This window comes from Nelumbo lutea, chromosome 3 (genome assembly GCF_056320005.1).
Source record: "Nelumbo lutea isolate HS-2025 chromosome 3, American lotus-T2T, whole genome shotgun sequence".
Taxonomy (NCBI): Eukaryota; Viridiplantae; Streptophyta; class Magnoliopsida; order Proteales; family Nelumbonaceae; genus Nelumbo; species Nelumbo lutea.
In genome coordinates this window covers 11981297-11993999 of record NC_142686.1, presented here as the reverse complement: position 1 = coordinate 11993999, position 12703 = coordinate 11981297, and the positions used below count along the sequence as shown (strand labels likewise).

The following is a 12703-nucleotide window of genomic DNA, read 5'->3' as shown; positions in this document are numbered from 1 at the left end:
AGACTTGCTTGATAGGTAAAAAAGCCATTCACATGGTCAAGAACCGTTCAACCCGGCTAGCTTGATTGTTGACCTGGTGATCAGGTTGCAAGTTATACATTCAATACATGCAAACTTTCAGAGGCCATAACTTTGCGTTCTGTTGTCCAATTGGAATGATTTTTTTCTTTTTATTTTGGGTAAATTTTTGAAACCTATGTGTCCCAAGGTGCCGTATGTGCCTTGCCCCGCTATTTTCGTGAAAAAAATAGCAGGGCAATTTTTTGGCCTCAAATTGCAATTTTTAATATTTTTTTATAAATAAAAAATTAAAAACATAAGTTATATATAAAATAATACATATAACATATCCAAAACATATTTTTACATTATTTGTTGCTAAAATATATATTTATACACATGTGTATGTGAGGATGTGCCACGGTTTGAACCACTCAACCCGATTGGTCAAACCGGTGACCCATGACCCGGAAGCAAAACAGTTCAGCCTCAGGCGGTTTTTAAAACGTTGGGTTAAGGTATATTGATATATTGAAAGAAAGATTGAAGGCTGCAATTATTTTCTCTTTGGCAATTAATCTAAAGCCATGTTTGAGAGTGCTTAAAAATAAGTGCTTATTAGGGAAATAAGCCAAAAATAAGTGATTATTTTTTAAGCCCAAATTTCCAACTCTTTTTTAAGTGCTTATACAATAAGGCACTTATTCAATTTCTTCTTCCAAAGTTATCCTAGTTGAATTTTAAAATTTCGTTTACAAAATTATCCCTAGTTGAAATTTATAAAAGTACTTTCATAAAAATGTTTTTATAAAAAATTTTAATAAAAGTACTTTCAAAGGGTATATTTTAAAATTTTGAAAGAAAATAAAGAACAAAATAATCGCAAATGCTTATTTTAAGTGCTTATTAGAGAAAAGACTAAAATAAGAACTTAAACAAGTTGGGTGTCAAATGAATTGCTTTTAAGCACTTAATTAATAACGACTTATTTTTAACTTAAAAGCACTCTCAAACAGGACCTAAATACTGTCTACCCGATAAAACAATGCTCAACTACAAGATGGGCACTGCATGTAGCTCCAGGAATAAGAGTCAAGATGATGCACTTTCTAGTTTCTATTTGAACTGCCAGCTTTTAAGAACATCTCTTTAATGGAAAAATCTATGATACACATGAATTTTGATAAATAAAACCTTATTTGCTACCACAATTATTAACTTAAATGAGTGATTGAAAGAATCAAATGAATGGAAGATGGCGGACAAATAATGTGAATCAGCAGCACCTCAGACCAGAGAACTCCACAATTCATGGACCGTTACTATAAGTTAAAACCAACATTTTAAAAAATAACCTAGAAATAGAATCGTTTTGGTCACCGGTTTTTGGGTTGACGGTCTAATTATTTGGTTCGAACGGACGATTTATTTTGATAAATAAATTAAAAAATAATTAAAAATAAAAAACGGCCAAAATTATTGAACAGATCAATGGGTTGACGGTTCGGCCACCCGAATCAATGGATTATTGACTTTTTCAATGGTTTTTTATCAAAACCAAATTTGAAATAAAATAGAACCAATTGCATAGACAATTCCTGAGTCAAACGGTCCAACCATCCGGATCAACAACGGTTCAAAAACCTTGGTTAAAACTTAAAACATTTGGCATCCACACCGTAAATGCTGGACTGAGAACCCTAATGCATATCAATAATTTCAAGCAGGAAAACCACATACAAACATCATTTGTCTTTAAATCCAACATCGCAAAAGGAAAAGGAGCAAAACAGACAATTAAGAACTCGGGAGAAGCAAACTGGATCTGCATGGAATTGATATATAAACCTATAATCTCTTCTGTAGTTGGGTTGATCGGATTAGCTGAACGCGATGGTTGTATAGTGGGTTGTGGAATCAATAAATGCTATGCAAGAGATTGATTGGTTATGGGCTATAAATATTTTATAATTGGCATGGAGCATCATCATTGACTACAGTCACCCAAATAGCCATTGCCTTCAGTTAATCCAATCTCAGATCTGCTACCCACACAGCTTTACACATAATCTGTAGCTACACACCTAGAACATGTTTTATACTTGAATGGGATGTGTGGCTATAAGTCATGTTGGACTCTATCCACATAGTTATCGACAAAATCTATAGCCACACATAGGGGTGGTAACGAGCCGAGTTTTTCACCAGTTGTTCGAATTTGGCTCGTGAAAAGTTCAGCTTGGCTCGGTTTCAATTGAGCCCGAGCCTAATTGACTGGCTCGATTATGAAACGAGCCGAGCTCAAGCCTATTAGAGCTTGGCTCGCGAACTGGCTCGAATATATATATATATATATAATAAAATTATAGAAAATAATGTGTATAACAAAAATATTATAATTATTAATTATTATAATTCTTAATTTTTTTAAATATCAAATAAAAATATTTTTATAAAATATTTTTTCTCAAAATCGAGCTCGAATCGAGCCGAGCTCGAACCTCATACTATTCGGCTCGAATCCACCCCTAGCCACATATCACAACATGATCTAATCTCTCTCAACCAAGACGTTACATATCCAACATTCCATGATCGTCATGCTCACTTGAGACACCTATCGCTCTTTTGTGAGAATTCAGATCTATTGAATTGGGATTTGGTCTTCACACCCACCTCACAGCTTTTGCAGTCACACATCAAGAACATCTCTGTACTTATATGTTTTTATTCGTGGGAAGATGCTCTCAATGCATAACTACAAAGACTTTGAGGTGGGTGTGAGGAACAAGTTTGGGAGGAACAAATCCGATATTCAGATCTACCACTCACAAGACACTACCCATATAACTCCCAACACATCTATTGCACACATCTCAAGTGTGACCCCATTGATGTCAACATACAATTACCAAACATGTTTCCGACATGGTGTTGGAAGCCTGTGGGTAGCAAATCTAATCTCATGTAAGTAATGTCTTGTGGCTATTGAGGAGAGTTCAAGGTCTCAAAGACATTAAACAAATAAAAAGTATTATTGTTTTCTTCATAACACAAATCCAACATTTATTCTTTTAGGCTGCGCTTGGAAACGATGCAAATGGAGTGTAAATCCCGATTCAGGGTAAATTTGTACTCTAGTTCACTTTTACCTCTGTTTGGCAACATTACATTTATGCATTGACAAATGACAGACCAATGCATATTTGCATTTATAATAAGATGTAAAAGCACATTAGGCTACGTTTGGAAAAGATGCAAATAAGTGTGAATGCAAATATGTAGAGTGTAAAATGGTTCATATAAATTGCAAAATTGGGTTAGTTTTGCATTGACAAATTTACCTTCTTACTAAACAGACTTTTAGCTGTAATGAATGCAAACATGAATTCCAAATAAAGCATATGCTATTTTTTTTTTAATCAAAAGCCCACTTAAATGCAATTTTACTTCTTTTCTATTGATATACTTTTTCATCTTATTATCAATGTAAATATGCATTGGTCTGTCATTTATCAATGCATAAATGTAATGTTGTAAAACACAGGCAAAAGTGAACCAGAGTGCAAATTTACCCTGAACAAGGATTTACACTCCATTTGCACCGTTTCCAAATGCAGCCTTAATAAAAAAGAAATAAATTTCCATTCAAGTGAGATTTTGATAAAAAAAAAGGCATATTTGTTATTGGAATTCATGTTTGCATCCATTACAGTTAAAAATTTGTTTTGTAGGAAGGTAAATTTGTCAGTTCAAAACTAACCCAATTTTACAATTTATATGAACCGTTTTACACTCTACATATTTGCATCATTTCCAAATGCAGTCCTAGTTACTTCCATGTCTCCCATCCCCACTATTTCTCTTAGATCTGTCATTTCTCTCTTCTATTAGTTATTCTCTTTTTTGTTTTCCTTTTTCTGTGAATTCCTATTCATTAAAGGAGAGAGAATTTCATATGACCCAACCCTTTTTACTTGACCTAATAGGTGACTAAATCTATATTCAATCCACATTTTAAATCGATGAAATTGGATGGATAACAAGTGGATAGATTGGGTTGGGTCAAAAATTGCCACCTCTATTCATGTATGGAAATTGGACCCATGACAATCACTGTCATATTAAATTAAAATTTTGTTTCATCTTCACCCAAATAGCCACCACTATAGTGCCGTTTCATGTAGATTGAATTGTTTTTTGGCAGTCGAAGATAATGTACTGTGAGATTCCTTTGTCATGGCTCATGACGCATCTAACATATATAACGCGAAAGCCTGCAGTTTTTATGTCTTGTATTTTATTTTTAACTAGACTAGAGTCTAGAGAGGGTGCATGCCAATGGATTGAGCATGAATGTATCTACGATTTATGCACATCTCTGGATTGAGTATGAATGTATCTGGCCCAAACCTAACTGGACTGTTGGACACCCTTGAATGATTGGAGAGGGTACTAAAATTTTCCTTATTATCTATATAGATAGATATAATTGGTTAAAGTTTGAATTCTTAGGGCCCTAAAATAGCATGAAAAATGGTTATAAAGCTTGGCAATTTGATCTCTAGGTTTTATTATGAAAAATTTATAGAAGATGCTCTAATGATTTCGAACAAATACTTAGTATTTCATCTCAGTTTGGAACAAATACAAATGTGTACAGTATAAATACATATAAAATACAAGGTTTTACACTTTACATATTTGCATTTGCATTTCTTCCAAACCGAACCACGAGAAAAAGGGTAAAACAAGTTGTCCTATTTTACTGCTATACCATTAACCTTGAGTCCCAATCTCTCTCAACAACATGTTGGGATATGTCTCATAGAAATATATACTTATTCACCCAAATGTGGTTGCACCTTTTTTTACACTGTTGCACTATATTGATTCAACTCAAATCAAACCATGTTTTGTCCTGGTTAGGGCTGCAACTTGGGCGGGCCTAATCTCATCCAAATCCTAATTTTTGCAGGAGCCGGGGCTGAGTTTTTTGGCTGTGGGTTAGACTTTGTGCATATTTTTAATTAATTCAATTAGTAAAGTGAACTATAACGCTTAACAATAGATGACTATACAAAAATATATTTATAATTTTTTTGAACTTAACTAACCTGTTCAAGCTCAAACCTTATTAGAGAGATGTATTGGGTTAAGCTTGATTTGGGCTTAGATTGACAAATCCAGACTTAAACTTGGATTGGACCAGGTCTAAATATATCCTAAATTGACCTTCAACCCAACCCAATCTGTCTAAATGACTATCCTAGGTAACTGAGGAACGTTGGGTGGGGTAATGGCCTTTCATGTTCTTTTCCATCCATCAATTAATATTATTATCTGTGCCATGGTTTTTGAACTGATGTTGGCTCAGATGGTTGGACTGTTTGGCCCGGGAACCATTCAAGCATCAGGTTCCATTGTACCCTAAACCTGATCCCTGGCAAAAAACTGTTGAATCAGGCAATGACCCGTTGACATAAGTGGTTGAACCGTCAGCCCGTTTAACAGTTTTTTGCCATTTTTAAACTTTAATCAAGGTTTAAAATATCACAACATATCAGCTGATATGTACCATTTCGATAAGAAACCGATACACAGAACATGTAAAAATCATGTGTTACATTTAATCGTTTCGGTTTCCCCTTGTTCCATTAATCTATATTTAATACTGAATTTCTCTCATTAATGCCGTTTATTGCTTCTCTATTTAAGTCTAACATCTTCATTAATTAGTTAATTACTCATATATTTAAGACAATTTTAAATTTAAGTCTCATCATTAATTTCATTTTATTAGTGTAAAAACTACAAATATTAACAATAGCAAAACTTAAACCCTAGTCACCAAATTTTAATACAAATAATTTCACCACTAAACCACTCAGATTTGTTTGTTGTAATTATATGCATTTTTAGTTTTAAGTCAATATTTTCTTTTCTTAGTGCTGCTTATTAATAAAATACTGAAATTAATTATTAAAATTTATATGTTAATAAATATTAAGAAAATTATATTGGTTATTTGAAAGTTGATGTATATATATTCATATTTTAGTTTTTTTTTTGTTTTTTCCACATTTTAGCTATTCAATCATTTTTCAATGGCTGCTAATTATATCTCGACATGTCACATTTTATATAAAAATTAAATTATGTTTCTTTTTACATTTAAATGACTTATTTATAATCATATAAAACTTGTAAGTATTGTTAATAACATTTTTTTTTATGATTTATTTGAATTTTTAACATAATTATGCATATCTTGATTTTTCATTTGGATCCATAAGTATCCAAAATATATCCTGATATGTCTCTTAAAATTGTCTTTCTCATACATCTTACATTTCCAATACGTTGAACCTTAACTTTAATTATTAATTTTTATTTATTTTCTCAAAATCAACTATTTATTCAGACCAAACAAATCGAATCATCAATCTAAAAACCAGTGGCCATAATGATTTCCGATTCCAGATCATTTTTTGAAAAAACATTCATCTGTACTGAAACTTGTGTTAAAAAGTTGGCTTGGTGAGTAATTAATGATGACAAAAGTTGGTGTTGAGTGTGTTATCTTTATTTTTTTATTTATTATTATCTTTATTCATAAGATAAACTTGAATTAAGGTGATTGAACTTCGAACTTCCAAGTCATTATCCCGACTTTCATTAAAGTTTTGGGCAGTGATGTTTGTTAATGGTACAAATCCCTTTTTTGAACAGGCGCATTAAGCTGCGTAGATCCCCAGTTATTCTAAGTCAGCCCGTTTTCCAATATAGCGAGTCCCACAAGGGGCCGCCTCACAACGCCTCACAGGGCATCCCTCCGTACGAGTCGCGATGATGTTTCCAATGCACGGCGGGGATGTGCTGTGGGGCGGAGATGTGAACTCCAAAAAAGCCGGGAATTAGATAAATTGGTTGGCCAGTGATCACTAGAATATTAATAGACAAGTAGCGCAGCGATTAAGAAAATTGCAAATGATGGATGAAAACGCACTAGTGTCCGTTTTAAAACCTTTATCAAATCAAACATCTTGTTGGAAACACCAAAAATAAAAAACAAAACAAAACAAAATCAAGTGAAATCCATCTCAGCAAACCACCAAATTAAACGTGGTGCATGTACCGGGTATATCTATTTTCTGTTCGATCCGTTTCTATACGTTCATCGGTACCGGACGTTACATTGCGAATCGTGAAAGGATTAATCAATGTTCATTGGTTCATTTACTACAACATTCTCTATAGTTTTATTCATGAATTTATTTAAATATTTGTATAAAAAATAAAATTGATTAAAAAGAACTAAATAGAGTGGTCGTAAATGATATTTTCATTTTTTTTTATTAAAATTATCATTAAGGTCAAAACTGTTATTTTCTACCGTCATTTAATGGAAAGTTCAATGCAAAACTACAGGAGGAGGAGGTATTTAAAGTAAAACTCGAACTATAGATAAGCTTTAATGCAGGGAAAATCCATGAAATTATAGGGGCGTTTTAAGTAAATGAACCCGTCTTCATTCACTCAAAAATCCTTTTCCTTTTTCCCCTGTTCTTGATAAAAAGTTTGGAGGGAAAATTTAGAAAAGCATAATATATCATCATATTAACGACAGAACTGACGGAGAGAATGAGATGGCCCTGTTCAGTACTACTTTTGGGCCCCGTTTGTCTCTATTAGTCTTCTTCACTTTCTTTGCAGTGTTCTTTTTGCCCCATCTTTTGTGGAACTCTGCTAGTGCCTGCAACGGATGGTAATTTCAAAACCAAAACCTTTTCTTCGGGCAATTTGCGCCACCGTGACAACGGCTAGTGGAGCCACGCATACAGAAGGCCACATGTTGACTGTGAATTTCATGCAATGTGTTCACGATGACGACACAACCAACTGAAAGGAAGGTGAGATAGTGATTGCCAAATGTATCTGTTGTGCGCTCTTTGTGCTTTAACGTGCGAAGAATCTTGTGATGTGTTTAAAATACATAATTAATGTGAAAGTTAAAAGCAACAAACAAAAGCACACAAGTTCCCATGAGGAAGTGTTCGATATATCGTATCTGAGAGACCGATCGAGATTTGCAGAAAATAATGTCTAGGCTTTCATATTGGAGACTCATCTCTTGGTAGTTCAACCCCCAAGGCTTTTGTTTATTGCTGAGCACATGGCCGGAGGTATGGGATACAAAAAACTCAGCAAATCCTGTATTCTTCTCATAGGTAAGAACTTTATACATATATTCTCTGCTGTGTTTGTTTCAACTACTCATAGATCATTCAAATGACAACATGGCCGGGATCATATACTCATCATATGGGTAATTGAACAATGAGGAACTGAGAGCTCAAGAGGAGAAATGATCGATATATATATATATGAACTATGAACTTATAACAAGAGAAGTTTCATTTGTTGATTCTGTGTAGTGGTGGCCGGGGTGGAGAGGTTTGCCTACAAGGGGGTGGCGTCAAACCTGGTAACCTATTTAACCGATGTAGTGAAGTTGAGCAACTCTTCGGCGGCCAAGGCCATTAACAGCTGGTGTGGAGTTACATCCATGCTGCCTCTCTTGGGCGCAATTCTTGCCGACTCATATTGGGATCGGTATTCCACCCTCTTGGCTGCTTCTTTCTTCTATGTTGTGGTGAGTTGTTTCTTATATATCTTTGTTTTTGCTGCAGTGTTAACTACTTATATTCTGTCTCTGAGAAACGGTTGTGAAAATGTTGTTTATATATAGCATTGATGTTTAACTAACAGATTCAAATATAATAATGGAGCATAACTCTTAATATATAACTGATGGTTTTTCTCCCTAATTTTCTCTATCTATCTCGAGGGGCTCGTGGCATTGACGTTCACAGCACTGGTGTCATCGTCATGGAGCAAAACAAGCTCTTCCGTATCCCTCTTTCTATCTCTCTATTTGATTTCACTTGGCCAAGGTGGATATAACCCATGCCTACAAGCCTTCGCAGCAGATCAACACGGAAACGATGATGAATTGCCTTGCAGCAACATTAATGGACAGAATTCTAGCAGGAAGAGTCTGTTTTTTCAGTGGTGGTACTTTGGCATTTGTACTGGGAGTCTCTTGGGTGTTTCTCTTATGTCCTACATTCAGGAAACATTGGGTTGGGGATTGGGATTCGCCATCCCCACAATCGCAATGGCATCATCTGTTGCCTGTTTCTCGTGTAGTGGAACCCGATTCTTCATTCATAAGCAGCCGAATGATGGGGAAAGAAACATAGAATGCATCATTCAATCTATCAAAGCAACTGCATCAAAGATAGTGATGAATGGTAGGATCACTTTAACGAGGAAAGAATCTAAAACCACGGAGCTCGAGTAAGTTTCCCTTCAATTAATTTCTTTCATTCATTCTTGGAACAAGGTTCGGTTCCACACATTTGATCATGGAGTTATTGGAGGAAGTTAATTAAAGCAACATTATATTACTTTTTCTTGCTTATTCTAGGCTACAAGAGAAACCACTGTGCAATCCGCCAGATTTTGGTTGCCCCAGGCTCAGAAACTTTGATACAAACCCTGCAAATGATGATCAGGTCCATTCCTTTGACGATGCAAAAGCTCTACTGAGGCTCTTGCCTATATGGGCGATGCTCCTGATGTTTGCAGTCATATTCCAACAGCCACCCACCTTCTTCACCAAACAGGGGATGACAATGAAGAGGAGAATCGGAAAGAACTTCATAATCCCCCCAGCAACACTGCAGAGTGCCATAACCATCTCAATAATGTTTCTGATGCCTCTATATGACAAGATGATCATCCCCATGATTCGAATTATCAGTCGGAATGACGGAGGGATCAGCGTGATGCAAAGGATGGGAATTGGGATGTTCCTCTCAATCATAGCCATGGTCATAGCAGCGCTTGTCGAAGCAAAGAGGCTTCAGATTAGCAGATCGGGGCTTCAATCAGCCGGAACTGCAGTAGTGCCATTAAGCATCTTCTGGTTGCTACCTCAGTACATTCTTTTGGGCACTTCGGATGTTTTCACAGTGGTTGGGATGCAAGAGTTCTTTTACACCCAAGTGCCAAGTAGGTTGAGAACCATGGGAGTAGGTCTGTATTTCAGTGTTTTTGGAGTGGGAAGCTTCCTTAGTGCCCTTCTAATATCGGTCATCGAGAAGATCACAAGTGCGAGAGGAGAGCATAGCTGGTTCTCAGATGACATGAGAGAAGCCCGACTAGACAAGTATTACTGGCTGCTCGCCTTCTCCAGCACCTTAAGCTTGCTTTTCTTTGTAAGTTTATGTAAATACTACGATGGTAGGAAGTAGGAACGCCCCTCGGCCCTCTGTAAATGCCAACTACAAGATGAACTCCTTTAATTTAATTTCTTTGTCGAGTTTCATATAATACCGGTTTCCTTGTAATTTGGTTTGGTTTGGGTTTAGGTGTATGCAATAATGCAAATCAAACGGGTTGCCCAATTTAAAGAATTTCAACGACATTGGGCTCGGGTTGGGGTTTTGGCCCAGTGAAAATTTATCAATACTTACTCCCAGCTTAACTAAACCCAAGTTGGGTTGGAAATTTTGGGTTTTCGCCATCACTTTGTGCAGGCCAGGATCCATAATTAGGTTGGGTTTTGTATTAGGGAGAATGACCGATACCTCCGGTGTCAAAACTTGTAGGTTCAAAGTATATTTGTGATAGGTGTCCGTTTGGAATTAATGTTAATTTACGGGCGGATATGAGTGTATAGGATGTAGTTTTTTAGCATTTTAAATGTTTATAACTGTACAGTGAGAATCAGATTTTTGTATTGGATCTATCTATACTTCTCTGTTTAGAATTATTATTAATAGAATGAACTAAAATGATTGGACATTTTGAATGTTTATAACTGTGCAGTGGGAATCAGATTTCTGCATTGGGTCTATCGGTATTATGACCAGGCTGCAACCGATGGAATCAACATTTAGTACTAAAATGATAAAATATTATATATTAATAATAAAATTAACATTTAATAAAATGATAAAATACTATATGTTATTTAGTAAAACTACAGCTTTTAAACCAAATTTATTAATAGATACAATATAAAAATTTAAGTATGTCTAGGTATATATACCTATATCAAATCAAATCAGATTATAATCAAGGGGATAGGGGTGGAATCATATTTAATACAATTATCATTATAAATGGATGAATTCAGATCAGCCTTAAAACGGGATCGAATTTGAAAAAGGCAATCACATAGCCATTTGCAGTTTAAAAAGGATTTTTATTTTGATTTTTTATATTTGTAATTGTAATAATTCAAATTAAATAAAAAACAATCACATCATGTATGAGAAAGGAGGAGGTCTAATGCACGATGAGATATGCATGTGGAGGCATCAATGTGATTTCGTTACCCCTGGCCTCCCTCTCTCTCCTATTTCTAATATTGACATAGATGAAAAGACGGACACACTGGAAATAAATAAATAGAAAATTTTTTTGAGGACAAATAAATAAAGAGAATGGTAAATTGGATTCTGTTTTACCAGAATTTTTTAAGTGGACAAAAAAAAAAAAAAGATTTTGCGGTTAAAGATCTTGAGATTCCTTTAGATGATATGTTATGATGTAGAAAGTTGGTTAACAGACATGAATAATTTAACTATATTTTGGTTTCAATCGTCAATGTCACAAAAACTTCATTAAATTGGAAAGAACTGGGGTTGAGATTTGCTCTTTATAGAACGTTCCTCACATGAGACCGAATCAGGCCCCACAAGATTGTCCTCCACAACGTCCTACACCACATCTCTCCGTGTATTGGTAATATCTCCTGATGATGATATCATCATTTTTGGTATTATCATTGAGAGATGTTTTCAATACATGGCGAGAATGTACTGGTATTTTCCCGTAGATATTTCCGATATGATATGCGGCTGAGACATGCTGTGAGGTTGATGTGAGGAGCACAATCAAAACTTGTTTCCCCCCAGTACTTCAATTGAGTCTAGATCTCCTCTACATCTGTCCCTGCTTATGTTCATGTATATCAAATTAGAGGGTGCTATGTCAATACCCTTTCATGCATGAATCTCGCATATGCAAGTGGGATTAATATATATTTCAAATGTCCTCCGCTCCTATCCCGTTTTTAATATATTAAAATTTATATTAAATTTTAAAACAAATAAAAATAGGGGTTAAGGGTTTCTTTCTGTTTGTCAAATAAAAAAAGGGTTTGCTCTCAATGGACAAAGTCCATTACATTCGTCATCCATGGTGAGCCGACTAAGCTACTAGCACTTAGAGAGTGGCTGACCATACAGATAGTGGTAATGGAAGAAAAAGTCGGCACTGAACTCCTGCACCTTCCCGCCGAATGGAATCTCTTTGTATGGCCGATTATAACTCACGTTTAACCAATACAAATTCAATCCCATGACCTCCTTGGTGATACTTTGGGGTGCTCACGGAACCGTGGGGTGATTTTTTGGACTGAACTGAACTTTTCGTTTTTTTAATTTAACCAAACCAAAACCGACTCAATGCAACCGATTAACCATGGTTCAGTTTTTTGGTTTTTTTATGCCCTTAATATTAAAAAAAAAAAGGAAAAACCTTGACTGGGAGTGAGAGAGATGAGTGGCTGAGACCGAGAGAGATTAGTGAATCTAAGTGCCGAGTGATTGTCGAATGAGAGAGA

The 12703-nt window shown here is 35.3% G+C and overlaps 1 protein-coding gene across 2 annotated transcripts; it reads left to right on the top strand.

Moving 5' to 3' along the window:
• The first annotated feature begins 8016 nt into the window (after positions 1 to 8016).
• Positions 8017 to 10401, top strand: LOC148862968 (protein NRT1/ PTR FAMILY 5.8-like). 2 transcript variants are annotated; one of them, XM_088975417.1, is made up of 4 exons: positions 8017 to 8231; positions 8439 to 8656; positions 8852 to 9363; positions 9494 to 10401. In XM_088975417.1, exons 1-4 carry the CDS (start codon positions 8177 to 8179, stop codon positions 10320 to 10322), a joined length of 1614 nt encoding a protein of 537 aa, XP_088831543.1. In that variant the 5' UTR covers positions 8017 to 8176; the 3' UTR covers positions 10323 to 10401. The 2 variants fall into 2 exon arrangements, with proteins under 2 accessions (XP_088831543.1, XP_088831544.1); XM_088975418.1 differs by having other exon boundaries at positions 8021 to 8186.
• The last annotated feature ends 2302 nt before the right edge of the window (positions 10402 to 12703 follow it).